This window comes from Natator depressus, chromosome 8 (genome assembly GCF_965152275.1).
Source record: "Natator depressus isolate rNatDep1 chromosome 8, rNatDep2.hap1, whole genome shotgun sequence".
Taxonomy (NCBI): Eukaryota; Metazoa; Chordata; order Testudines; family Cheloniidae; genus Natator; species Natator depressus.
In genome coordinates this window covers 48883298-48909047 of record NC_134241.1, presented here as the reverse complement: position 1 = coordinate 48909047, position 25750 = coordinate 48883298, and the positions used below count along the sequence as shown (strand labels likewise).

The 25750-nt window shown below is 39.5% G+C and overlaps 1 protein-coding gene and 1 long non-coding RNA gene across 7 annotated transcripts in view; one reads left to right on the top strand and one right to left on the bottom strand.

Annotated features, from left to right (window-relative positions):
- The window catches only part of LOC141992197 (uncharacterized), a 36553-nt gene that overhangs the window by 5968 nt on the left and 4835 nt on the right, over nucleotides 1–25750 (top strand). Inside the window, exon 2 of the long non-coding RNA XR_012640549.1 lies at nucleotides 10485–10554. This is a non-coding gene — a long non-coding RNA (uncharacterized LOC141992197). The remainder of the gene's footprint in view (nucleotides 1–10484; nucleotides 10555–25750) is intronic.
- The window catches only part of RABGAP1L (RAB GTPase activating protein 1 like), a 549683-nt gene continuing 524476 nt past the window's right edge, over nucleotides 544–25750 (bottom strand). For 4 of the 6 annotated variants that reach the window (XM_074960979.1, XM_074960980.1, XM_074960982.1 and 1 more), the window contains 7 exons: nucleotides 24884–24976; nucleotides 14817–14927; nucleotides 11863–11967; nucleotides 10441–10524; nucleotides 9844–9915; nucleotides 7667–7864; nucleotides 544–6284 (listed from right to left, as the gene is read on the bottom strand). In XM_074960979.1, coding sequence (XP_074817080.1) covers nucleotides 6129–6284; nucleotides 7667–7864; nucleotides 9844–9915; nucleotides 10441–10524; nucleotides 11863–11967; nucleotides 14817–14927; nucleotides 24884–24976 — 819 coding nt within the window. In that variant the 3' untranslated portion in view covers nucleotides 544–6128. Of the gene's footprint in view, nucleotides 6285–7666; nucleotides 7865–9843; nucleotides 9916–10440; nucleotides 10525–11862; nucleotides 11968–14816; nucleotides 14928–18261; nucleotides 18338–24424; nucleotides 24586–24883; nucleotides 24977–25750 lie in introns of those variants that run through there. The other 2 variants (XM_074960984.1, XM_074960981.1) reach the window with 2 other exon arrangements.

Here is a 25750-nt window from a genome sequence, read left to right as displayed (position 1 = left end):
CTGCCCCAGACCCTTGAAATTAGTTGCTTGCTATATAACATCCATTAGCGGACTTTCTAAGTGTGAATTCAGTGATAGGTAAAGATACAATTTAGTCAGAGAGGTCATGGATTCTGTGACATTTTAACAAACCTCTCTGACTTCTTTGGCTTCTGTCCCCCCCGCTTGGGCTGTCAGTTACTTCCCCCCAGGACTTGAGCTTCAGTCCCCTGTGGCGGTCAGTGCCCCTTCCCCCTCTTCCCCAGTTATTTTTAGTAAAAGTCAGGGACAGGCTTCCATGAATTTTTGTTTATTGCCCGTGACCTGTCCCTGACTTTTACTAAAAATAACTGACAAAATCTTAACCTTAGTGATAGGACTTGATACACTAATGCTGCATGCCTGAGAATGACCAAACTGAGTTGCTGTAAGCATATCAAAAGTGCCAGTGTTAATAAGATTTATTATTGTACATAGAGGTCAAACCATTTCTTGAGCAGACATTGAGGGTATCAGTAATGTAAGCAGTTTATGAAAACAAGCATCTCATTCCCATCTTGTTTGCATTTCTGTTTATTTTACAAGATATCATTCACACAATGAAAACAAGATACTGATCTAAACATGTCTAACAATTAAAAAAGTAAACATTTCTTCTGATGATGTACATTAATTTACACTTTTAATAACAAGTGTTACCTTTATATGTTTATATGATACATGGATTGGTTATACAGCGACTGATTGGCAGTATAGAAATGTTCCCAAATCATATGTCTAACACAACAAAGCTCCTGTAGCTCCCTAGTCCACTAGCAGTGTATTTCTCTTATAATTAGGGATGGACCCAAATCAAGACTGTGCAGCTGAATAACCCAACAGGTGGGGAACCTTCACGCTGGATCCAAGCTTTGCAGCTGGTCCCTATTTCAAGAGGCTGAATAAAACCCTTGGAACTGAACCCCCTTTAAATTTTGGAAAACTAGGGATCTGGATAGGGCCCATCTTTGCTTGCACTTGACATCATTGTATTTTCTACTTAAACTATAAAGAAGATTCTCTCCAGAGTTGGGCTTTCTAAGAGAAGGTGATGGTTCTAAGTGAAATGGCTCCCAATACAATTCTTGAAAACATCATCCACATTCATTTCCTCCAGGGGTTTGTTAAAAGGAGGGAATCAGGCAAAGATGCCAATGACATTTTCTCTTGTTTATATGAATTGGTAGTAGGCTCAATGTATTATATAAAATACAAAAATAAGAGAAACTGAAAGGAAATTAGTACAGCCCAGGATTCTGGTGGTTATCAAATCTCATGAATGAAATTTGTGACACTAGACTCTTCTGATGTATTTTATCTCCTAATTCAGTTTCCTATATATTATTCTATATATAACTTCCAAAGATGCATATATGCTCCTTTACAGGTTAAATAAAAACAAGTCTCACTGAATAAGAAAATAAGGGAAGGAAGTAAAGTTCTTATTTTTGAGCCATATTTTTTCCAGGTAAAAATAGGCATGAAATACATTCAATAGCAAACCACTGGGAGTCTGGAAGAAATTAATGACAGCTCTGTATTCCTGAAGGGCAAACCTGTACAAAGTGAGTAATGGTCATGAAATGTTGTTTTGCAGGCCTCTGAACTAGGAAAGGTAGGGTTGTAATTAGTGCTTGTGTGTAGTGCCCTTATATGCTCCAGTTTTTAGTTCTCATTATGAATCTCTTTAAAACTGGATGCTTTTTATGTCTCATAGCCTAGTTTTAGAGGGTGCATTGGGGGGTGTTCAGAAGTCAACTTGCGACATTTTCTACACTGAATAGTTCAGAATGAAAGGGATGTAGTGTGTGAGCATTTAGCACTATTTGGATAGAAATGCTTTTTTTGTGGGACACCTCTCCATGGGATGGGTAGTATACTAACCAGACTATATTTTTAAGAGGAAAATGTATGGTGCTGCATTACATCGGTGGGCATATGTAGCGCCATATGTCCAGTAAAGACAGCTATTGAACAACTGACTACTTTACAAGGCATCATCCATTGATGGCTCCTATGGGTTCAAGAGAACTATCATTCAGCTCTTAGTTAAAACCACTGCCTAGATGTTCAAATGTAAAACATGTACTAAAGGCTTCTCAAGGAGATGAAAAATAACAAAGTTCACATGTTCAGTACAGGGATGTCAGAATTCAGCCATGCACACTTCCTACTGAGAGGTTGTGGCATCAGGAAAGCAAGATTTTATCATACTTAATTTGTAAATCATGATACTGTAGCAGCCAGTATGGGCAGTTTTTCTACTCTGTTAAAGAACACTACCACCAAGGCTAGTCAGCATATCACAAACTCAACTCCACTGGTGAAATCCTGGCCCCACTGAAGTCAATGGAAGTTTTGTCATTGTCTCACTGGGGCCAGGATTTCACCCCTGGTGTTTGCAACAAAACCTAATGCTGTAATGTATTTGTCTCTTCTCAGACTACAGGAGTCTGCTATGATGAATATACTCTGGTATTGAGGGATGAGTTTCTGCTCTGCCTGACTCTCCTTTCTTGTTCTAGTGAACCGAGATACCTCGCACCTGCTTTTTGCTTCAAACTAGCTTTTTAATGAAATAAGAGAACAAAACAAAATACACCAGCATAAAACAGGAAATTCAATGGCTACACAGAGTCCTGCCATACAACTTATAATACAAAAAGATTTTTTCTGCTTATCTAAAGATAACTTAGCTATAGCAAATGGGAAGATGTACAATCTAATGAGCAGGGCAGAGGCTGGGATGTGTGTGTCAGCTGGCTATATTGGGTACATGGTTCAGTGCTTTCCTTCTACTGAGGACTGAAGCATAAGAACCTTGAGCAATTTATCTGAATGAAGGCAAGTCATTAACTTTTCAATTTTTTTTAAGTAATATGAAGTATGCACTACTATTTTACATAAATTCAACTTTGATCCACAAAGATATGATTAGTGAATTGATGTACCATGTAATTAATCCAACTTTTTATTTATCCTGTTAGGTGTTTCACCCAAACTTGTGTATAAAGTGGAAAAATATACTTGTTCTTTCTGCATTGTGCACCTCAGTGAGGCACTAATATCCACAAGATTAATAACTGCACCAAAATATATATTTTACAGAGACTTGTTTCTTTGTGAAATTAAGGCCATATTTCAAAATTACTTGTTCTGAATAGAAGTAAAAATAAAAATAAAAATCCCCAATAATGCTTGCTCCTTACATATGGACGGACGCAAATTAACTTTAGTATAACTGTTGGAACTGGGCATGCATTTTGATATTGATTTAAAAAAATAATTACTTCCACACTTTGAGTTATGTTAACTGTTTCAGTGCTGTTTGAACAGATACACATTCGCTTCAGTGAGACTTTCAATTCAGGAAGTCTCCCATTGAAAAAAATCTGTACAAACATCAACCTTTACTACATACAATATGTCAGCCAACCCTGAAGGTGCACATTTCCATCATATACCTAATTCTGTCTTTCACCGAGAGGGCCAACTAAAACCAATTTTTTAATCCTTATGACAATCGTAGGTTATTTGTATATACAGCCAGGAAGTGGGATTTTACCTCCTATCTTGTAACCCTAAAGTCTTGTTAGCTTTCCATGTTATTGAATATCACTGTCATTACAGTCAGGAAAGTGCTATTTTATTTGTTCTTTCACTGATTCCAACAAGATTTACAGTTTTTAAAGTCTAAAGGTTATTCATTCTTCTAATTAGAGGTGATAGACACTCAACCTGGGATTGGGGGGTTGGGGGCTGTTAGAAAAATCAAGCCTCTTAGATCATAACCAGGAGTGAAGATTCTGTCATCAGCACTGGACTGATAATTTTATTGCTATCACATGAAGGTAAAATAGAATCCAATTTCCTCTCCGATAACTGTAACAGCTCAGCATGGCTAACAAGTAGCAAACATTTTTACGACTGGAGATATGCCAGAAATTGCCATTTTTAAATCACTTTTCTGTTTATACTGCATTGAAGACCTTGTTTGGAAAACAATATAAATCAACCTCTAGGCATGATTGGAATTTAAATGAGAAATTTGGACAGAACTGGTGGTTTGATACCAGTAATAAAGTTGGCTGTGAGCACAGTACTCCTAGTATTACAATATGGTAATTATCCTAATGTATATGATTGTCACCTCCAGTTTATTACATAACTTAATTCACGTTTGTTAATTCACTTTCCAGTGACATCTCAATGCTGAAATTAATACTTAACTGAATAAACACCAGCGTTCCTGTCCAGTGGAATTACTAATAGCAATAAGCTGATTATGGAAAGCATGCCAAAATACAGTTTCATTTGAAGAACCCTCTTATTTTTGGTTCCACTCTGTAACAACATCTAGACAAAACACTGTTCTCCCACGTAAGTTTATAAACCATTCTAAAGAGAGGAACTTAACTCTTTTCAGCTCTGTTCTTAGAAAAAAGAACCTACATCACCAAATTGCAGGACTTTTGCTGCCTGCGGATAGTGACTACATTTTGATTTCTATTTCAAACAGCTGACTGCTCTTCAAAATGTCTCATTTGGCATAGGGTAAATATTAAACTTGTACTATATGTAAAAATCTTCTGAAAATATACTTGAAAATGAAGCAGGATGTGAGTATCATTAAACTTTATTGTACAGAGCTGATAAAATATTGCATTACTTAAAGTTTAAAATCAAAACAGGGCTAATGTCCCTGAAACATTTTATAACATGGGGAAACTTAATGCACAACTAACCTCTTGTCCAGCAACAGTATTTATCTGCAAGACCTTCTTATAGACATGTTAAATATAATTAAAAAATATTTCCATCAGTTTAAGCAATAGTTCAATTTTTCATGAAATAAGTATTTCTATAAACATTTATGTTCAATCAAAAAAAAAAGACAACTGCTTTTGCACTTCAACTTAGAGATATAAAACAAGACAATCGTGTTTTCAGACAGACTCAAGAATAATCAGAAAAATTTACCTCATGAGTAAAGTCTATTGTCTTGCATTTTTAATATTTTGTCCTTTAAAAAAAAATACAGGAACTTAGGGTTCCCTAATAAAGTGTCAAAAGCAAATAAACTGTTCTGTGGTGTTTGTTTCTCCTGTGCAAAGAGAGTATTTTGATTTGATGCTTCCAATTTTGTGCCAAGTGCAAGCCTTAAACCTTGGCCCAGTGTTTCATGTGAAAATGTTTCCACCAACTTTTCGCTGGGAAAAAAAAAACAGATTTTATTGCACAGGGGTAGTAGAATGTCAAAACTAAGCAAGGTTTCAAATCTACTTGTTGGCCAAAAAACCCCCAAACAAACCCCACCCAAGGAATATATCCTTCCCTTTGTTCTGATGGAGGGAATCATTTATCCAGTTCAGAAAATAAAACATAGAATAAGAAGGGAACTAGAAGATTTCACTTTAAATTCCAGTTCAGATGCGACACACAAGAATTAAACAGTGCTGCCACTCAGCGCCTGGAAGACCTGCGCTCCTTGAATTTGTGCAGGAAGCTAATTGCCAGAATCAAACACATACAATATTCGCAAGGAACATTATAAACACATGTGCTATGCCAGAGAGAGCACAAGACTATCTTGGTTGTGACTTAAGACTTATAATGAATGGGAAATGCTTCGCTGCAGGATGCAATCACCACTGTAAACATGAGATGATCCCATGGCATGAGTATGGAGCAGTATAGAGCCTGGCATTACACTGTGCTTTCTTTGACAAGATTTATGCTGCCCTCCTTCTTTCCCAAAAAGAAAACAGCTGTAGTTATAATTAGTTCACATACTAAACACTTAGTTCTGAATTATTTGACCCATCTTAACATCTAAGCATATAAAATAAAGTGTAAAAGGATGAAGGTTTTGGAATGTGGCTTTCAGGAAGGCAGGTGGGAAATAAGTATTCAACATAAAATTGGATTTTTTAAATAACTTCCCTTTGGAAAGGGTCACACCAGAATGAGTAAAGACACTGAAGGATTTCACTTCAGTGCCTGCACTCCTGCCTTTTGTCCTTTTCCCAAGAGGAGAGACCCCTGGGAAAATCCTCCAGGGCTTCAGTTGCTTTATTCTTTGTGCTCTTGTGCCTGGAGTCTGGCTGGAACTATGTACTGCTCTCTTTGGGTGACTGGGATGGTGGAGGCAGCTGGGGTGGCTGTGTGCTCGTGGCTGTTTTGATAGAGTTCAGGGTTTTGCTAAACCAAGAGTTTTTAGCAGCTTGGATTTCATTCATAAGGGTTCCTCTCTGGTGCTCCAGTTCCTAAGGAAGTAGAATAGTCAGAGTTGATCAGAAAATCATTGATTAGAGAGGCATCTTCAAAGTCACTCCCTTTAACGGAGTTCTTTCCTTCTACAGTCAGGGGAGGAGAGGGGAGAGGCAGTAGAACTACAGAAGATATTACTACAAATTAGAACTCTTTCTTTGAAGACCACAGGGGAAGAGTGAAAAAACCTCCCATTTTTCTGGGAATTCACAAAATCAGTTATGTCCAATTAGACTGGCATAAAATAAACCCTCAGAGGTGATGTGTGGGTGTAGCAATAGTATGGACGAGCATATAGACACACTGTAGGCAAACAAGATTTAATCTATAGGAGGGTAAAAGACAAATGGTATGGTGCCTTGATGGCTTGGCAGCTGTGTGTAGAGATGTCTAGAAGTAGAATAGTATGAAAGGAAGGGCGTATCTTGAGCTGCCACTGAACCAACAGAGGAATGGTAGTGTCTGAGGAGCGGAGGGGCTGCCTTGCTTGCAATGAAACTCCTTGCCACGGGTACTGACGGATGCCTCAAGGGATACTACTATGCATGATGGACGTTTTGACTTGTGGTGAGAGCGACTCCACAAGCTTAGCAGAAGAGGAGAGGGTACTTCAAGAACAAAAGGGTTGACAACAGACAATCATATGCCAGACAGGACTGGGGTAAGTTAGGGCCACAAACGAGAGCTATTTTTTGGACATAGCACTATGTTATTAAAAGGCTGGATTGTGTTTTATAGTCACTGCCACGGATTGGGAATAATGTACAGTTACATTTACCCCCAGCAGATCTACAGGAGGCATTGAGTTTCATACCCTTTCCAGAGCTCCCTACCACGTAAGTTAAATGTGGCCATTGTGCCACCCTTTAAGAGGGTGCAGTATGCATTCTTCTGCAGTGGTCTTAGCCCCCTTTGGCTTGGCTAGCCTTGTAGGGAGTGCAAGAATGACTCCCTTCAGCTTTGGTGCAGGAATGAAAGGAACAGGAGACTCCTTTCAATTTGGCTATGTCTACATGGCTTACCTTACAGTGGCACAGCTCTGCCTCTACAGTTATGCCTCTGTAAGGTCTCCTGTATAGCCACTCTTTGCCAGCAGGACAGAGCTCTCCTGCTGGCAAAATAAAACCACCGCCAACGAGCAGCGGTAGGTTTGTCGGCTGGAGAGCGTCTTCCCTGACCGACAAAAGTTTTACCAGTGGAAGTACCAGTGTAGACATAGCCCTTAGTGTCACTGCATAAAAGCAACATTCTAGCACCATCTACACTACAGAGCAGAACCAAAGTCAAGGAGACAGTCACATTGCAACTAAATTCCCCATAGAGTAGATAGGGCTTAATACAATCAGTCTTTTCTGCAGTAGGATACCTGTACATATACCTGAATTTTGCACTTTGCTTCCACAAGCTGCAATTTGGTCTGTGCCAGTTCCAGCTCCATCTCCCTCAGCTGCTTCTTGAGGGCATCCTTCTCATCATCTCTTTCTGTTCCCTGGGTCTCTCTGCTTATAGCAGGCAGCTTCAATGCTCCTTCCTTACTGAAAATCTCACTGCAGTGTTTGCAAGCCATCAGTTTACCCTGGAACAGCCAGAGAATCCATTTTTAGCTATGTTACAGATGTCCTGTTTCCTGGAAGAGCCGCTCTTTTATGTTAGATTACCATCAAAAAGCAAATGGAGCCACTAACTGTGTGAGATTGTCACATGCGGTGTTACCTCAAATGATTTTAGAAGTTCATGAACAACAGATATGGGCACATGCACCAGGATAAGAATTCCTAATACTTTCAGCATTTTTTCAACACATCTAGACTTCAGAAGTCACATTTACCCTCTTGTTGTCAAGACTTGTGATATTTTTGCAGTACTGCATTAATGTTAGCATATTTGTTGACAAAGTAGATTGCAGGGTTTTTTCTCTGGCTCAAACTTGCTGCTTTAAAAAAAGAATACCTTTGATCTAATATTAAGGTTAATATGGCTTTTGGCAAAAAAAATATTACAGCCATGTGATATTGCTTAGAAACCCGCTCCCACCCAGGTTTTCCCTACTTGTCACAAGCAATCACTCTATGCTGGATGCAACGGCCACTACTTTGCTATTAATACTGGCATGTAATAGTGATATTATTTTACAGAATGCTCCTAGTGTCTAGAACACTTGACAACAGCAAGTTCCATATTGGGTTGGCTTGAAGAGGTGCTTACAAATTGACTAACAATTTGTTCCAGGAACTTTTCAGGTATCAAAGTTAAGCTGGCTGGTCTATAATTCCCTGAGTCCTTTTTGTTCCCCTAGTTTAAGATCCGTATTATGTTTGCCTTTCTCCATTCTTCTGGGGCCTCACCTGTCCTCCATAAGTTCTCGAAGATGGTTGCTTCAGCTATTTCCTTAACTACTCTAGAATGAATTTAATCAAGCCCTGAATATATCTAATTTATCTAAATATTCTTTAAACTTTTCTTTCCCTATTTTGGCTTGCATTCCTTCCCTCTTGTTAATATTGGGTTGAATATCTGGTCACCATTAACAATAGCAAGTGTCTGCTAATGTAATCCTGCTGACATGGCTCTCAGACCACCTAGCAAGAGTAAACAAGTAAAAAAATTTACTGAAATGCTTTAAGAAACTAGATGCATGTCAGTCTTTATTCTTCTAAAATTACAGTTTCACAAACAGTAAGTAGAGTGGCTGGTATTCTCATTTCAGAAATGTCTTTTTGTATGAGAGGGAAGATATGTATGTTGCTGTACTGCCAACTACTTGTAAAGCATGTGTAAAACCCTTGGTTTAATGTATCATAAATAGTAGGCAGTAAAATATTTAACCCTAGTACAAGGCAGACATTTGCCACTGGATAGCAACAGTTATATACTTCAGAAAGTTTGAGAACTACAGAAACAGAGGGAGGGATTCCACGTATGTTGCTGTGGCAGCATACAGGTGCTGTGAAGTCCCTTATTGGGGAAAATTCCGCTAGTGGGGAGACTATGTAGGACAATCAGAGACAGCTCTATGCAGATCTCACAAGGCCTTGGTGTTCAGGACAGAAGGGGGATGGTTATGGAAAGTCTAGGGCAGACCAGGCCAGCTCACCATAATTAAGAGCAGCTCCCTGGTCTGCCCAGAATCCATAAGTCCAAAGCAACCTTTGCTCTCTCTGTCTTGGGCTGTGCCTGTGTGCACTGTGCAAAATGGAGATGCACTTCAAAAGCTTCCCCAAAGGGCTCCCTTTCTCAGCTTATTAGAACATATAAAGACTTATCCTTCCATGCTTCCTGCAAAATACATACATTTCTGCGGGGGAAATACAAGCATTCTGTGCACTCCAGTTTGGAAACTCCAGCATACCCGATATCCACAACGGCATGGTGAAGGGACATGTACTCTACAATTGTTTCCATCCTGTGAAACATCTGAGAAGGTAGTTTAGACAATCTTCCTGACTCTCAAGGCTGCTACTATATGGCTGCAGTTCAAATTCCTTTCAGTATTTTACTGCCAGCATCTATGAATATTTGAGTTAGACACTTCACATACAGAGGCCTCATTCTCACCTTCACAACCTCCAGTTCCTCCTTACTTGCTGTCTGTTGTTTCTCCAGCCTGGTACTCAGCTGGGAACAAATCTGGAAGAGAGAAAACAATCCCTTTTATAAAGTTTATTAAAAAAAAATTTTTTTTTGTGGTACATTTCAGCAGTATTTTATTATAGCGTCACCGAAATCATACACCGTCATTTCCTCAGAATGAATACATTAGTGGTAGCAAGGCTGATGAAAAAGGTCTAAATGGTAGTATTCAAGATGCAACCTTAACACTGAGATTGATTTGACTAATTTCATGGGGAGCTGGCCTACATCCTTAGCCAGGAGCAGGGCAAAAGAGGCAGTTGCACTGTAGTGGGTTGGGAATGGCTTGATAAGGAGGTATTCTTCTCTACAGAAAGTGGCAGATTCCACTTGGACAACTCCAGAAAGAATATAACTGTCTACAATTCATGCTCTCAGAAAACCTGAAATGAGACATGCCCTGGTCAAAAGTACAAATACTAAAACGCTGAACAGTCAGCTTGCCTGAGATGGGGAGTAGAAAGACGTTAAAAATGGTTTACAAATAATTATATGAAACAGGAGTTTCTCTATAAATGTTACTTGTTTATATTCCGCAATAATGGCTGTGGTTTTCTTTATTTCAGATTCCGCCTTCTCTAGTTGTTTCCTGAAGATTTCCTTCAGCTGGAAAGTTCAAGGAGAGAAATCATATTAGTAGGTGTGCTTTGAGGAATTTTCCAACATGTGAGTGATGACTTCACTCTTGAACATTCTCTGCATTTGTATCAACACTATAGCTCTTCATTACCAACTCCCACTACTTGATAAAGCCTGGTATTAAAAAAAAGACTTGTTATAGCCTCTGTTTTAGTCAATGTGCAGTTATCTTTTAGTAGTATGATTGTATTCTCAGCAATATGAATAGCTATCTAAGAACAGGGACATTTACTGCATATCTTTGGTTGGGAAATTCTGCTCTAGAGTATGGGGAACATCTTTGATTATGACTGAATATAAACGAGCCCACTAGACAGCCAATTGTTGTTTAGTGTTTGAGTTCCCCAGATCCTTTTCACCCAGGAGAAAATTATATTTGAGTATGGAAGGCAGAACATGCCAGGATCATCACAATGACCTCTCCAGCCCAAATGGCTCAGAATGGCAGTACTGACCACCTATATGGCAGTGCATTAAAATACCATTAAATCCCATCCTGCCATTCAGCACCATAAAGAACACAGAGACCTTTCAACAGAAGTGAAGGTCTCTCTTGCTAGAGGTAGTAAAGCTCTAGCAACAGATGGAGAGAGGATGGGACTCTCCAATTTAGAGAAACAGAACTATGAAATATTTTTTTTTGTGGGAGACTGATAACCTTTGGTTAATGCAATGAAGCAAATAAGTCTCATTGCTTCAGCTTCTGTTTACAGACAGTTATCAAAGAAATCCTCAAGCATGATCAGAGGGGTTTTTGCTATTGAAACACACTTATATGTAGGTCATTGTCCAGGATTTAAAATAGCTAAACGTTTAAAAAAAATAAAAAAATCTGTAAACCAGTATCAGGTGAGACCCAGTAAGGAAAAAGATCATTTCCATACCATTCTTGGGCTTACAGCCTGGAAGCACTTAACAACTCATAGCTTTAACTTGTTGATTCAGCATGGCAAATTCTATGTAACAGCCATGCCTCCAGCTACTTTTGTAGGTTCTGAAGAGAGTCTGATTAGGCCTCCTTGGGTGTGGGTGTTTTACACAGTGGCAGTAAAAAGGATGTTGGGAGACAGGATTAAATGTTGGAAAATGGGACCCTCAAAGCTCCAGTAGGAACACAAAAGATGCTCAGAAATAGAGAATTTTAATTTTCTCTCTTTATGTGCATTTTTTATTTTCACTCTGACTTAGAGAATGAATGTTTTGAGGGGCACTAACAAACATTTGATACCGTTGTTTAATACCGACCCTCAAATTCTTGTGGTGTGTGTGTGTTTGGTTAGGTGGGAACACTCAAACAAGTCTTACCTGGGCAGTTTCTTCTTCTTGCTTCCGCTTTTCTTCCTCAGTCTCCACTAGTTTCTGTTTAGTCAGGAGAAGCTCCTTGTTCAGAACATCTGCTTTGTCTTCAGCCTGACAATCAGAAGGGATGAGCTAAAAAAAACCTTGATGCAACTCTTCCTCCTATGTTCTCCCACGCTCACTTTTTGCAGCAGAAACACGTTTTTTTCTAGTAACTGCTTGCTTGGTTATTGCATTATGTTTCAGCTGCTGTGCAAATCCACACGACTATTTGATACTCTAACAGAAAATGTGCTGGGCCATATTAAGAGCAATTAAGGATCCTGGATCACGTGTGAGACTCCTGGCTTATGTTAGGGTATGTGTGACTCTGATGTAAATAAAAGGAAGACTACGAATCAGAAGGGAGGCAGCATGGTATAGTGGGTTGGGTTCTCAACCAAGCTCCTGTGTGACCTGGGCAAGCGGCTTGATCTTTCTGTGCTTTGGTTACCACATCTGTAAAATGGGGAAGATATTACATCACAGGAGAGTTGAGAGTTTGTTTAGCACTTTACACTTTCAAGTATTGTTTGTATTACAATACTTAGAGTGCAGGCCAATATAAGACGCAGAAGAGCATTATCTACCATTGTAAAAACACTGCAAAAATATTTTCTGGAGAAGCCAGATAATGTATGTTGGTCAGGATGTGTGAATTTGTTCCCCCATTTGAAGAGCTAGGCATGACTATGAGACATTCAAGAGTACCAGAAATGTCTTGGTATGGTGGGGGTACCTTGCTAGCCTAGCTGATTACAGTGAAAAAGAGGTTTTGCCAGTGTTAGGTATAGTCAGTGGCTAGGTAACTTCCCCATTTCATAGATTAATATTGCATTGCAGCACTCACTCTGTTTGATAAGCAAGTTGATGGAACAGGCAATGGTTGTAGCCAGAAATAACTCACTGGCTGCAAAATCATGGGAAAAAAACACTGCAGAATGATTGATTACCTAATGCAGAAATTGTGTGTGTGACCTGCACCATGTTTTCCCACCATCACTGGCACTATAGCTTGCTTCTTTGCCATGCTGCCACTGGTTATTAATAGTAGTTAAATGCAGAGGATGGGTGAAATCCTGGCTGCACTGAAGTCAATGGGAGTTTTGCCAGTGACTTCAGTAGGGCCAGGATGTCACTCAAGGTGCTATGAGACGAGAAGAACGTCCCTACCGTTAGAAGCTTACATCTACAAGAATAACCAAGATGCAGTGGGGACACCCACAGGTTTCCTCCCCTCCAACACAGTGAGAGGAGTTAGTGTTCGGGGAGGGGGGCAAAAGAGATGAAGCAAGTCTTTAGCAAGGATATGAATAAGAGGAAGGTGGGAGGATTGGTAGGTCATTCCACACAAAGTGGCAGTATGGAAGAGGGCAAAAACAAGAGAAGAGTGAAAGGAAGGGGATAGTGATGCTAGCATCTGATGGCGCAAAGGAGGTATGGGGATAGTAAAGGGGTCCTGCCAACTTTAAAAAGAAAAAACAAACCAACCTGTTTTAGACCCTAGACCAGCAACATAATACATGGTTCAACATAACCATTAAAAACACTTGAAAGAACTATCTGAATATCAGTTCCTTTTTCTGTTTGCTCAGTCCCAGGTGCTCATCTGCCTAGCACCATCATAAGTGTCATTAACTCTTGTGGGGAAGGAAGACAACAGTTGCACAGAGAGAGACAAAGCTATTGCCACAGCAGGGGTGAACTACAGGTAAAAAAGCCACTTCAATCTCCTACATAGAAGACAGCTAAAATATGAGAGCAGGAATGGGCAGAAAATAAGCAGCTGTGGAGCTAGCAAGTGTTACAATTTGGCATGTATTTCAACTGCTGCTGGGGAGGATACATCTCCTAGCATCCCACAAGGTTTTATCATCTACTCCTAGCCTCCAGAGACATTTCCCGTATCCTTTGCTCTTGTGCATCTCCCCTATCAGTATGGCTCAGGCTCTTAGTCATAACTGAGCCCAAAACAGCAGACACTGACTTTTAAGAGTTAGAGTAACTGCAGGGTTGTAGCATGGACTGTATTTCTTTATGTAAGTTGGGAACTGTATACAGTCAAAGCACAGTCCGATTCAGATACCCTTACTCATACCAAGGAGCACCTTACCCCAGAACAGCACCTACTGGCTTCAGTTTGAGTAAGATGCTACTCAATGAAGTAAGAGTGCAGAATCTGTCCTGTTTATTATTTAATACACTATTGATTACTAACAGTTCACCTCTAAAGAATGTAGCAGAATACATTCTGAAGCTCTGAAGTGCACTGCATTATTGCAAAGAGATAAGACAACACCCCAGTTGTGTATAACCTTCCCAAAGTCAACCTAATCATGTGAACAGCTCCCCCAGCACTTGTCCTCTGTGCCACAGGTTAGATTTTGTAGGAAGCATTTTACTGATGGAAATACTAAACATCTCAACTTTTGGTGCTAGCCCCACATAGCTTTCTTGGGAGTGCTGTCTGCTACCTTGGTAACTGGAGCTGGGATTAGATGGTTTTGGAAGAGTAGAGGAATGGGTGAGGTGAGAGACATACTGGATGACATTGTAGCAATTTAAAATTCTGGAGAGCATGGCATAAATTTTTCAAGTTAGTAGCCATATTCTGATATTTGCATTAGAGATTAAGGTCTACATTTTCCAAAACAGACTGCAGTAGCACAGGTAATTTGGTGTCCACTGGTGCCAATATTTGTGCCTGCAACTGCATCCATTAGACACTTAGCTTCTTGACTGCAGTTACAGATCAGGTAGTTAGGCATCTCAATGGGAGCAGATAAAGAAAGACACTAATAATAATGCCTTCAATTTTGCACTCATTCAGTTGTGAATGCAAAATACTGCCATTGCCCTCCCCACCACCTAACATTAGGAGTTCAGGCTCAGGCCTGGCTACAAATCAGTGCCTGTGTTACCTGGTCCAAGTCATTTCGGAGGGCTATTTTGCTCGTTACAAGTTCATGGGCAAGGTCATCATTCTCCTGTTCCAGCCGCATGCTCGCTTCCTGGAGCCTGCGGTTCTCCCTCTGCAGAAAGAGAGGAACAAATAGGAGAATAAGTTAATTCTTATCAATTTTAAAATGAAGGAACAAAGAGACAAGTGAATATTTTGTGGGTGGGTATGAGAGTGAGAAAAAGTGTAAAAACCAAGAAGGCATGAGTGCACAGTTAAGGCAGGATTGCTGCTGTGGGAAACAACATTGAATTAAGCCAGAAGATGCAGTACCCCATCTGACAGAGCCTGTTTAGAAAAACTGAAACAGTGCTATGGAAATGTAACTTGAAGGGCAGTGATTCCAATTCCGTCCCTATGGTGCTCTTTACAAACATATTTATTTATGTTCAGGCCCAAATGACACACTGATTATAGGCTTCTCTGAGTGCAAAAGCACCCTTTTTACCAGAAAAATATTCTGCTTCGACCTGGTGATCGTTAAGGGAAATTGGTTAAATAATAAAATCCCACACAAAACACAGTGGTAATGAACAAGAGCCATTTTCAAGAGATGCTCTTAATAGTCTATTCAGGTCCAAAATAGAATCTGTCCTGCCCCATTTTACTAAATATTGATTTCAAATCTTCCATAGGAATATTATGTTCTGAAAATGATGTAGAATCAACTGTCCTTCCTCTGCTGGATCTCAAAACAGGGCAGCCTAGTAACGAACCTTTCTCCAGCTCTGTTGACTTGCTTTTCTCCAAAATCTGTGCCAGTGGATTCTAGTGTGTATTCAAATGACATCTGCCAAGAAAGAGTGCAAATGGGGAGAAGGCCTTTCTTTTTGAAATGTATACAGACTCCAGAACAGTGATGCAGATCAACTCGGAAATGAAAAAATATTCAATGTATAGACTGATTCTCCCCTGCCTTACACCTTGTGTAGTCACCTATCCCTGTGCAAAGTGGTTGTAAAATACTACCAGACCAGTGTAAGTAAATTAGGGGAGGAGGGAGAGAGGAATAACGAATGCATTTTTTATCATTGGAATGATGTTTCTTGTCCAAGGGCTTTAAGGCAGAAACATTTGTTAAAGATGTTTCAGGGTGAGCAGACAGGCTGCCAAACATATTCTGAGAGTCCCCATCAAGCAGCTGGCTTAAGAAGAATGGGCTAAATATGGGGATCTTAAATGAATTTGCAAAGAGCAGCAGATTTGCTTGCCTTAGCCCTTGCTTAATGGCCTCTAGTCTTTCATACCAAAGAAGGGATGGGGGGGAAATCTATGAGCTATGTAAAATAAAGACAAAATTTCAAGTTTTTATGAAGAACTTCCTTATGACTGAAGAATGGAATTCTCCACATGATAACATTTGACAAAGATCATCTCTTCACTTGAGGACAGATGGCAGTTTTTTCCTTTGAACAAAAATAAAATGAAATATATTACAGCCTCTAAGATAGCAAGATACTGCCTCTGTAATAAACGTTCATGAGTTACTCAACCAAAACATTGCTTCAAAACAAAGAATTCTTGAACCCACTGCATAAACATGCTACTCAGCTTTCTTAATTTTCCTCCTACTCCGCAACTATGTTCCTAACAATCCTAATGGAAGATATGGGTAAGGCATTTCCTCTCTTTAATCTCAACGGAGTAGGGTTGCTAACCCTCCAGGATTGCCCTGGAGTCTCCAGGAATTACTGATTAATCTTTAATTAGAGATTATATCATGATGAAACCTACAGAAAAACCTCCAACTAAAATTGGCAACCCTACAACAGAGATACAGTCCTGTTTTTGTTCCAACATCCTCCTGCTGCAAGGGTATTTCATATGCTTGCCAAAACAGAACTACTGCTCAAAAAGGATGTTTTAACAAAGAAAAAAACCCTCTCGTTGTTAAACAGCTTCCTCTGTGCCAGGAAATGGAGCCTTTGCAAATACTTACTCTTCACTGTGACCTTATTGTGCAACAGTGCCTGAAATATTGCACTGCACAGAAAGGTAGATTTGTTTCCTTTTGAAGACATCATACATTAAATAACTGCTACACGATTACTGAAGCCTTAAATGAAAGAACCTTATTATGATTTGACACAAGTCAAGTAAACATCTTTAAAGACAAAAACCTGCTGAGTTTTTATTTAAATTACACTGTACTCTGCTATAAATATAAAATTGTTAAAACTAGTTCTTCAGGTAAGGGTAATATATACTTGGATGTAAAACTAAATTACAATCGTCTATAGAAAGCTATCTAGGTGTCTTTAGTTCAATACTTTTGTTCACACTATCAAAGGATTGCCAATTTCATTAGCAAAGATAGCTGCCTGACAGCAGATGTAGCTGAAAAAGAGACCAAATTTCTCACTAGACAGAAATTACTAACATAGCTGCTGTAATGCTGATTATAGGAACACTGTTGAAAGATAAGGAAGAAATCAGCTGGATTCCTTACAGACCTGTGTGAAATAACCCTGCAAGTTGGTTGGCTTTAACATTCTTTGCTATGCTTTTGCCAGAAGCTTCAGTGTCTGCAAAGCAAGCAGCAGAACGTGAGGTTTCAAACTCCTGCTCTGCACTCACAGACAAGTAGGAAAGCAAGCAATGTGGTTGGAAATGCACTATCCTCCTCTTAAATAGGAATCTGCATGCCAAGTTTTAAAATGTTAGATGTGTCCTATTCATTATACCAGCCAACAGCTATTTAGTCTCTGTGATTCTACATATATTTATTTTCTAGCTGAGGATAATTTATCAAGTTGCCTTTCCTTTCCCCCAGAACAAGGATGCAAAGTATGATTAGCCATGAGTAGACTTCTCCAGCCCCTCCTTACATCCTACCAACAAAGAACTGCATGCTTCCTCAGGAGCAAGTTCTCAAATCTATTTAAATAAAAAACAAAACAATTATTAACAAAAAAAGAGGAAGATAGTAACTAAACTGCTTCTCACAAAAGGAAGTGAGCTACTTTTGCTGCCTGTCAAAAGTGTTCTGCAGAGTTTTACACAGCCTCATTTTCAGGGGGAGGATTCCTCAGATTAACTTTAAATGCAGTTTGTTAGCTACAACCAGGCTAACATCAGAACCAGCATTTTGTAACCTCACATGAGCTCACTAGTCAGACCTGCTAGATGTTCTACAGGTGTAAAGAGAGACTCGCTATCACTCCCTGCCTTGTCTCTAAATATACAGCATTTATAAAAGTATACTGACTGTACGGATTATTCCCTTCTTGTTGGTATCACTGTTTCCACAAGCAGTAAAATAAAAGATGCAGCTTTCCAAATTAGTTTCCTTCTTTTTGTCACAGGAGACAGCTGGTTACATTTGGTTAGCGTCTGTAAAAGGAGGATACTGCATTTCCAATAGAGACAAACACTTACACTGCATACATACACACAAATAAACTTACCTCCTGCAAAGTCACAGACCAACTACTGCTTTCAATCATTGGTGTCAACACAGTCAAACAGGATATCCAGTGAATTTTAAATACCAAACAAAATAATTAGGAAATTAAAAAACAAACAAAAATTCCTGATTTGCTAATCCTACACTGGGATTTCTCACTTTGTTTTTTAAAGGTATGGTCTACTCCAGCTTCCACTTATTAAAACAAACATTGATTTAAAGAAGAAAGCTGATTTGAAACTTGCAGGCAAGTCCCAACTCAGGAAGACTAAAAGGCTAATAAACTCCACCCTCTGCTATCAAGCTAGCATGAAGGATGAATATATATGATTACCAATGATGATGCAAATTGTTTTCACTGCTGCTACTAAGCTGGGTGTGACTTTGGTGTCACAAACCTTGCTGAAATCTTAATTTTCACATTTTGTTGTACCCAACAGCAGATATTTAAACATAGAGAGTTTCTTATTGATGGAAATGAAAAGACTGATTGGAATTCACAGTCCTGGATGGCAGTAGGTTGAAGGCTTCATGAGTCAATCCAAAAGAGCAGTTAATTAGGTTAATTCCAAGATGGTAAAATTGAGAAATGTAAGATGGCTGAAAAGCCACAAAGCTTTAAAGGAACAATTATCCAGGACAAAAGAAGTTTTATGGAAGGTGTCACAAAGTTTTTCACTGCGCTCTCTGATACGCCGATGAACTCTTGGCTCTGGTTTTAAAGAAACATTCCGTCAACTGTCATAGTGCAGAGTTTTGGTTTTTTAAAAAATAAAGAAGAAAACCACTCTAATAGTTATCAAATGTTTCGTCGCCTGCATTCAGGAATGCTAATGCAACAACTAGCATCAAAATAACAATTATTAGAATATTAATTTTTACTTATTGACACTTCAGGCATACAAAAAGGCTAATATCTGGATTATACATTAATACAGATAAAAAAATTGCTCCTGTATGGCAGTGGAGCCACAGAGGTGTAACTGTCCCACTCCGATGAAGTGAGCTGTAGCTCACGAAAGCTTATGCTCTAATAAATTTGTTAGTCTCTAAGGTGCCACAAGTCCTCCTTTTCTTTTTGTCCCACTCACAGATCTCATTACAGGATCAAGGCTATTGTGTGCAAAATTAGGACATCAAAGCAATTTTGGATGTGAACAACTTTAGTTAAGGGTCATATTTTAGCAGTAAAAACTAAAGTGAACATATTTACTGTATTGCAGCAAAGTCACACTGTAGGAGTAGGAAACGTTTCTAATTTATTTCATTAAGATAAACAGAGCAGCGACATTTAACATTTTTGGTCATGAGCACTGTGTGAGCACACTTTTGCGCATATAGAGCTCCCGCTAAAGTCAATGGGATTCTGTGTAGATGCAGGGTCTACCTGTAGGATTCTAGCTTTTGTTTGCACCACTGTACAGGACATTTTTTACAGGATCCAAGTTTTCATCACTGATACAGCCTATAAACCCATATTATAGGTGAGAAGTTCTCAGAGGCTCGAAAAATCACCCAGACTATGGGGAAAATATTTGTCTGAATTATTTTGGTACTTTTCTTGGACACGCAGCTCCCATTTTTTTTACTGGCTACTACTTACAATTTGTGATGTGTTTTCACTCAGAGTCAATTCATTTACTTAAGAATGGCAACTCAGGCTGTGTTTCTGTTTTACTTTATGAAAATGTCAGACATTATATTTGTCTGAATGTAAAAACCCAACAGTAAAGTTATTCTGCTGCAGAAATGTGTCTGTATGTATTTAGTTTTCCTAAATGAAAAATTTCTAAATTGAGAAGAAAGAAAATAAACCCAAAGTGAATTTCAGAGCACTATTTCTGATTTTTGTGTGTCTGCGTGCGTGTGTGGGGTGAATAAAATCTGTCACAATTGACTTGCAGAAAATAAGCATGCCCAATAACTAATTCTTGCATCATACTGGACATGTAGCATAGTGTACTACATTGCTTCCACTCAGTCTGTGTAGGATCTGGCTAGCTGATGATTAATCAGATGTTGTAAAATCCCAATTTTAAATGATCTCAGAATTTACAGACGGTTTGGGGTTGGACAATTCTTGGAATGTAATAATCATAAATTTACAATTCTCCCCATACCTTAAGGGATATTGTCAGTCAGTTTGGACATACCTCTCTACCAGATCTGGTGAAGAATGTCATGTGGATTGTTTATATCTGATTAAAAAAAAGTCTACTGCAGAGAAATTAATCTCCACGTCCACGCTTGTTCCTCTGGAGATCTGCGTTGGGGGAAGAAGGAGTGCTTCCTCAGCAGTCCTTTTCCCCTCACCAGAACACTCAGATGCCCCTCTGTAGGTGTACTGCCCAGAAGAGACTTCACTGGGTGTTGAGCAGGGTGGGCAGGAGAAGGAGACTAGCCATGCTATGCATCATCACCACTTGGTGTTCCCTGGATTGGTGTGAAAATGTGGCTAGGAGTTAATACACCTCAGTGCTGTACAGCTCTCCCAGATCCGCTCCATGACTCCCACTGAGTAGCCACCATGCCAACAGCAGTATGGTTTCGGCTAGAGCCACATTGCTAGCAACAGGAAGAGAAGGCCCACTGAACAGACAGTTCCTGGCTCTGTCAGTCTAAAAGGCCCTTTCCTGCGGATCCACATAATTTGTAAAGTTGGGAGGCTTCAACCCCTCCTCACTCCGCAGTTCCCCAAGCCCTGCCCCCCACATGGGACGAGAGGATAATTCACAGGATAGTTTAATTCTTAATTAAACCGTAATGGGTCTGAGCAAAGTGACATACAAGAAGGCTGTCGGTGTACATCTAAATGATCATCCCAAAGTTGCACAGGTAGTGAAACAAACCAAAACACACGCTGAAAACAAGGGAGAGAATAAATGTGTTCTACATCTAAAAGATGAACATGCTGCACAGACCCCTGCTCCACAGAGCTCAGAAGAAATCATTAAAACAAAAGCCATCCCCACTACTGAATGGTGAACTGAAAATAATTTTTTTTCTGCTAGGAAAACTGAGTCTTTAAGCCACAACCCACATGGAGAGCATCATCCCAATGGGAGCTCTTGGAGCATCATGCAAGGACATCCTGGGACCTTTGACAAGGTGCAGAGTGCTATCCCCCAGTTCTAGGGAGCCTCGTACTAGCAGTGGTGTGAATATAGACCTTGCACTCCTGAACACAAGGCCTGCAATGATGTCTTTTAAGGGTTGAGCAGGACTTTTTGCTTTCTCCCCCTTGTACATCCATGCAGGCCTGCAATCATAACTGACTGACCCCTATATGCATAGTCTTCAAATCTGATTCTCACCATTCTCATCAAGACATACTAATAAAATTAAACATACAAAACTGGAGTTAATACACTTATCATAACAGACTTGTTCTCCCATTAAGAGAGAGAACCTCTTTCCCATGTGTGAAACCTATCAGATAAAAAGCTTGACCTAAATGTGGCTCAGCTGGTTGTGAGGGATCTCTCTACTAATCAGTGCATCAACAAAAGGTTGACCTGATCCAATCCAGATAAAAGTTACACAAGGAGATGCACAACTGCAAGCCAAAAAGAAAAGGAGTACTTGTGGCACCTTAGAGACTAACCAATTTATTTGAGCATGAGCTTTCGTGAGCTACAGCTCACTTCATCGGATGCATACTGTGGAAACTGCAGAAGACATTATATACACAGACACCATGAAACAATACTTCCTCCCACCCCACTCTCCTGCTGGTAATAGCTTATCTAAAGTGATCATCAAGTTGTATATAATATCTTCTGCAGTTTCCACAGTATGCATCCGATGAAGTGAGCTGTAGCTCACAAAAGCTCATGCTCAAATAAATTTGTTAGTCTCTAAGGTGCCACAAGTACTCCTTTTCTTTTTGCGAATACAGACTAACACGGCTGTTACTCTGAAAACTGCAAGCCAGAATCCTGAATTCTAGTCCTGCCTCTTGACAGTGACTCACTGTGGGTGTGGCCAAGTAAGTCACTTCACCTGTTTCACGATCTGCTAAATGGGAATAATAACCCTTGCTCATCCATCTTCCATGAGTGCTGTAAGGTTTAATTAGCTAATAGGCTTGCACAGTGCTTTGAAGATGAACAGTACCCTACATTTTCTAAGTATTATTGTAGTTCTATGTTAGTATGAATGAACTGAAGAAAGAAAACAATACCAGTTAACAAGCAGTAAACATGGTTATTTCTAAATAGGGAAATTAACTAGTATTCTCTTGGCCATGAATGCAGTCCTAGTTCTGACAGAAAATTGGATCTATGCTGGATTAGAGTTATGTTAAAAAATGTTAATTTGCAGTTTAGCCTCAGAAATCAAGAAATGTCAGTTACACTTTCACACACAGTCTTAACTCTGCCTCTTCATGTGTATGCATTGTAACAGTCTTTCACTACATGGCTTGTACCATTCCTCAGCATCATACATTGTTTTCTACAACCTTAGATACTGTACACAATTGTAGTATCTTATAGAACTGTTTACTACTCTATGTATGCCAGATAGAATACATGAATGTAATTCATTTAAAAGTACATAGAAAATGGCACTTATACGTTATGTATAATATTGAGGAACAGTAAAAAAGTTGCTGGCATATGCTGGCCACATAAGTTCACAGCTAAGTCACCCAATAAGTAGTTCAGTGCCTCATCCCTGAAAAGTGCACCTAAGGAAAGCTGAGCTGCTGCTGGGGGGAAAAAAAACGTGTAGTAAAAGGATCCTGAATTTTAAATGAAATACAAATCTTAGAAAGAACTTACCCAATAAAAGTCTAAATCAATAGAATATATCATTATGATAATGATAATGAAATTCAAATATATTATAATAAAAAATTGAAAAATATTACAAGGTGCCTCATGTTTATTAGGGATTGTAGAAAAAAAATTGACATATTACTATAATGTATTATCTGAGGAACAACATCTGGGCATGAAATCAAAGCTCAGAGGCTCTAGTCCAACTGACCTGTGCTAGGAGTAGGACCTGAGTGCAGAAAGGTGATCTTATGAGTACTGAGTTCATCTTCAGCAAAGTTTTACGATATCTGTTGTGTTGGCTTATCTGTGCATTATCTGCAACATTCCGGACAAATTTTCCCTCAGTATTGTTTCACAAATAATGGCCAACATTGGTAGATGCAAAATAATGCTTTTCTGAACCCCATTCTGTAAGAGTGACAAGCTACCCTACATGTGCAATAATGTTTTTCCAAGTTTTGCCATAAACAGGGCAATTACTCTGATAAAGTAAAAAGTACACCCCCTACCCCTCCCAGGGAAATGTCAATAGCTTGATCAAAGTGTGCTTTCTAGGCCCAGATCCAACACTGAGGATTGCATGGGCAAACCCCCTTCAACTGCACAGAGCCCCACTGAAGCCAGTGCGGCCCTATGCAGGTGCAGGGGTCTGCATACCTGGTTTTCAATGCAGGATCTTGGCCATAATTTTTGCCTTTTCCCCCTGTTCATAGCTGTGCATGAGTAGATCATGGAACTGTCAAATTTATTTATTATTTGAAATTACTCACAAATTGCTTCACTGAATGATTCCTGATCTGCCTGTGTATGCAGCATCAGAAAACAAACACAAGAAAGGATAACATCATGCATACTTATATTTTCTTATACATAACACAATACTGGCAAGATATTGGATAGTCACACTCAGGCTCCCATCCAGTAAGCTGCTCTGTGTGGCTGGAGCTACATGTACGTGGGGACCTGCCTGCAGAGAGCAGCTTTCAGCATTGGGGCCCAATTACCCTGGAAATCAGAAATTCAGATATACTGTTGAGCTAATCCTATTTTTGTGAGCCATCAACCTATCAGACTAACAACTTGACTCCTCCACAGTAACCAAGACATTTGACTTTGAATCTGTGGCCATATGTTGTTGATCCCATTAAGCTGTAATTGATATGCATTAAAATACATGTAATAACTATCAACATTATTCTGCTTCACACATCACTGGGGCTTTATTTTTCTCCTGTTCATTATTATGTCTATTGCAGTAGCACCAAGGGACCCCAAGCAGGAATCAGGGCCCCCTTGTACTAACAAAAATTATGAAACCTTGCAACAAACAGAGATGGATGACAAGGACCATATGTCAGTCTTGGAAGAGTTCACCTTCCTAAAGTCTTTGTTGGTGTGACCATGCACAGTTTTTGCTAAACAGTAAGTATTATTTCCTCCTTTTTGTGTCAGTAGTTGAGAATCACCCTCAGTCTCTCAGCGTCTCATGCAGATTCCCAGTAAAAGCGCAACAGCAGGAGAGTTACCTACAAACATATAAACTGAAAGAAGAAAAATATTATATGTGGCTATTTGAGGGCTTCTCGAGTGTTCAATTTTTTTTTGACTGAAATACTCCTGGAAAATCAGAATGACTCCAAGTAGCCAAAGTGATCATTAAAGAAATTAGATGAATTTGACCCACCACTTTAATTCCCAGTATAGTTTTCTGTACTGTATTGGCATATCCCAGTATGTGTGAAATACTGACATAGGCACCTCTTGCTGACTAGTGAAATCTGATCACTAGTCCATGTAATTTAGCCAATGGAGTAGGTTTCCATATAGTGTCTCCTTTACCTTGTATCTGTCCATTGGGTCTTCCTGCTGCAGCTGACTCTCTCGCATTGTCTGATACTCTCTTTCATATTTCTTCAGCTTCTTTGTGGGCACCTGTGGAATACATTCAGAAAAACATGTTCTTAGAGAAGCACAGGAAAAGGCTGCCAGAGGTCTTTACTTGCAAACATGAAGTGGAGGAAGCTCCGGATATTCCGTACTGAATAATTAATTCCTCATCTCACTGTCACCAGAAAGCTGCGGTGAAAGCTGGGGGAAAAGTAACATTTTTGCACTCTACTTTTGTTGACAGTAAAAAGAGGCACACCAAACAGTTATCAATACAGTATATGTGGAGAGGATCCTTAGTAAGCTTAATGGCATTTATTTTTAAATACTTCAAATGGAAACCAGAATCCTGAAGTAGAAACATTTTGAAAAAGAATCGGGAGGAGAAGAACAGGCATAAATATGGGAATAAATGAAGAATGGCAAGGAGAACATGGTTCTTTTGGTCTCTTGGATCCACTGAAACTTTAACAGGAAGAGTTTGAGAGCAGTGATGACAAAGTGCTATGAAAATTGAATGATTTAAAAAATGTCATGTGTCCAACAGGAGGATGTTGGGGAATGAATTAGGGGAGAATCAAGTGATTTTTTCCCTGCCAGTGAGAATCAGTTTTTCCATCAAACAGAAACAGCTCATACACTGCCCACATCACTTACATTACTTGTTGTTTAGATAGTGAGCTCAGACCTGTACTAGTCTCTGTGAAGTCTCATTGGAGACATGGTTGGTACTTTTGTGGTAGAACATTACCAGTGACTGAGGTGGCTCTGCTCTCATTCACCTGCCCACTCGCTGCCCACACCAAGTCTGTGCATCAG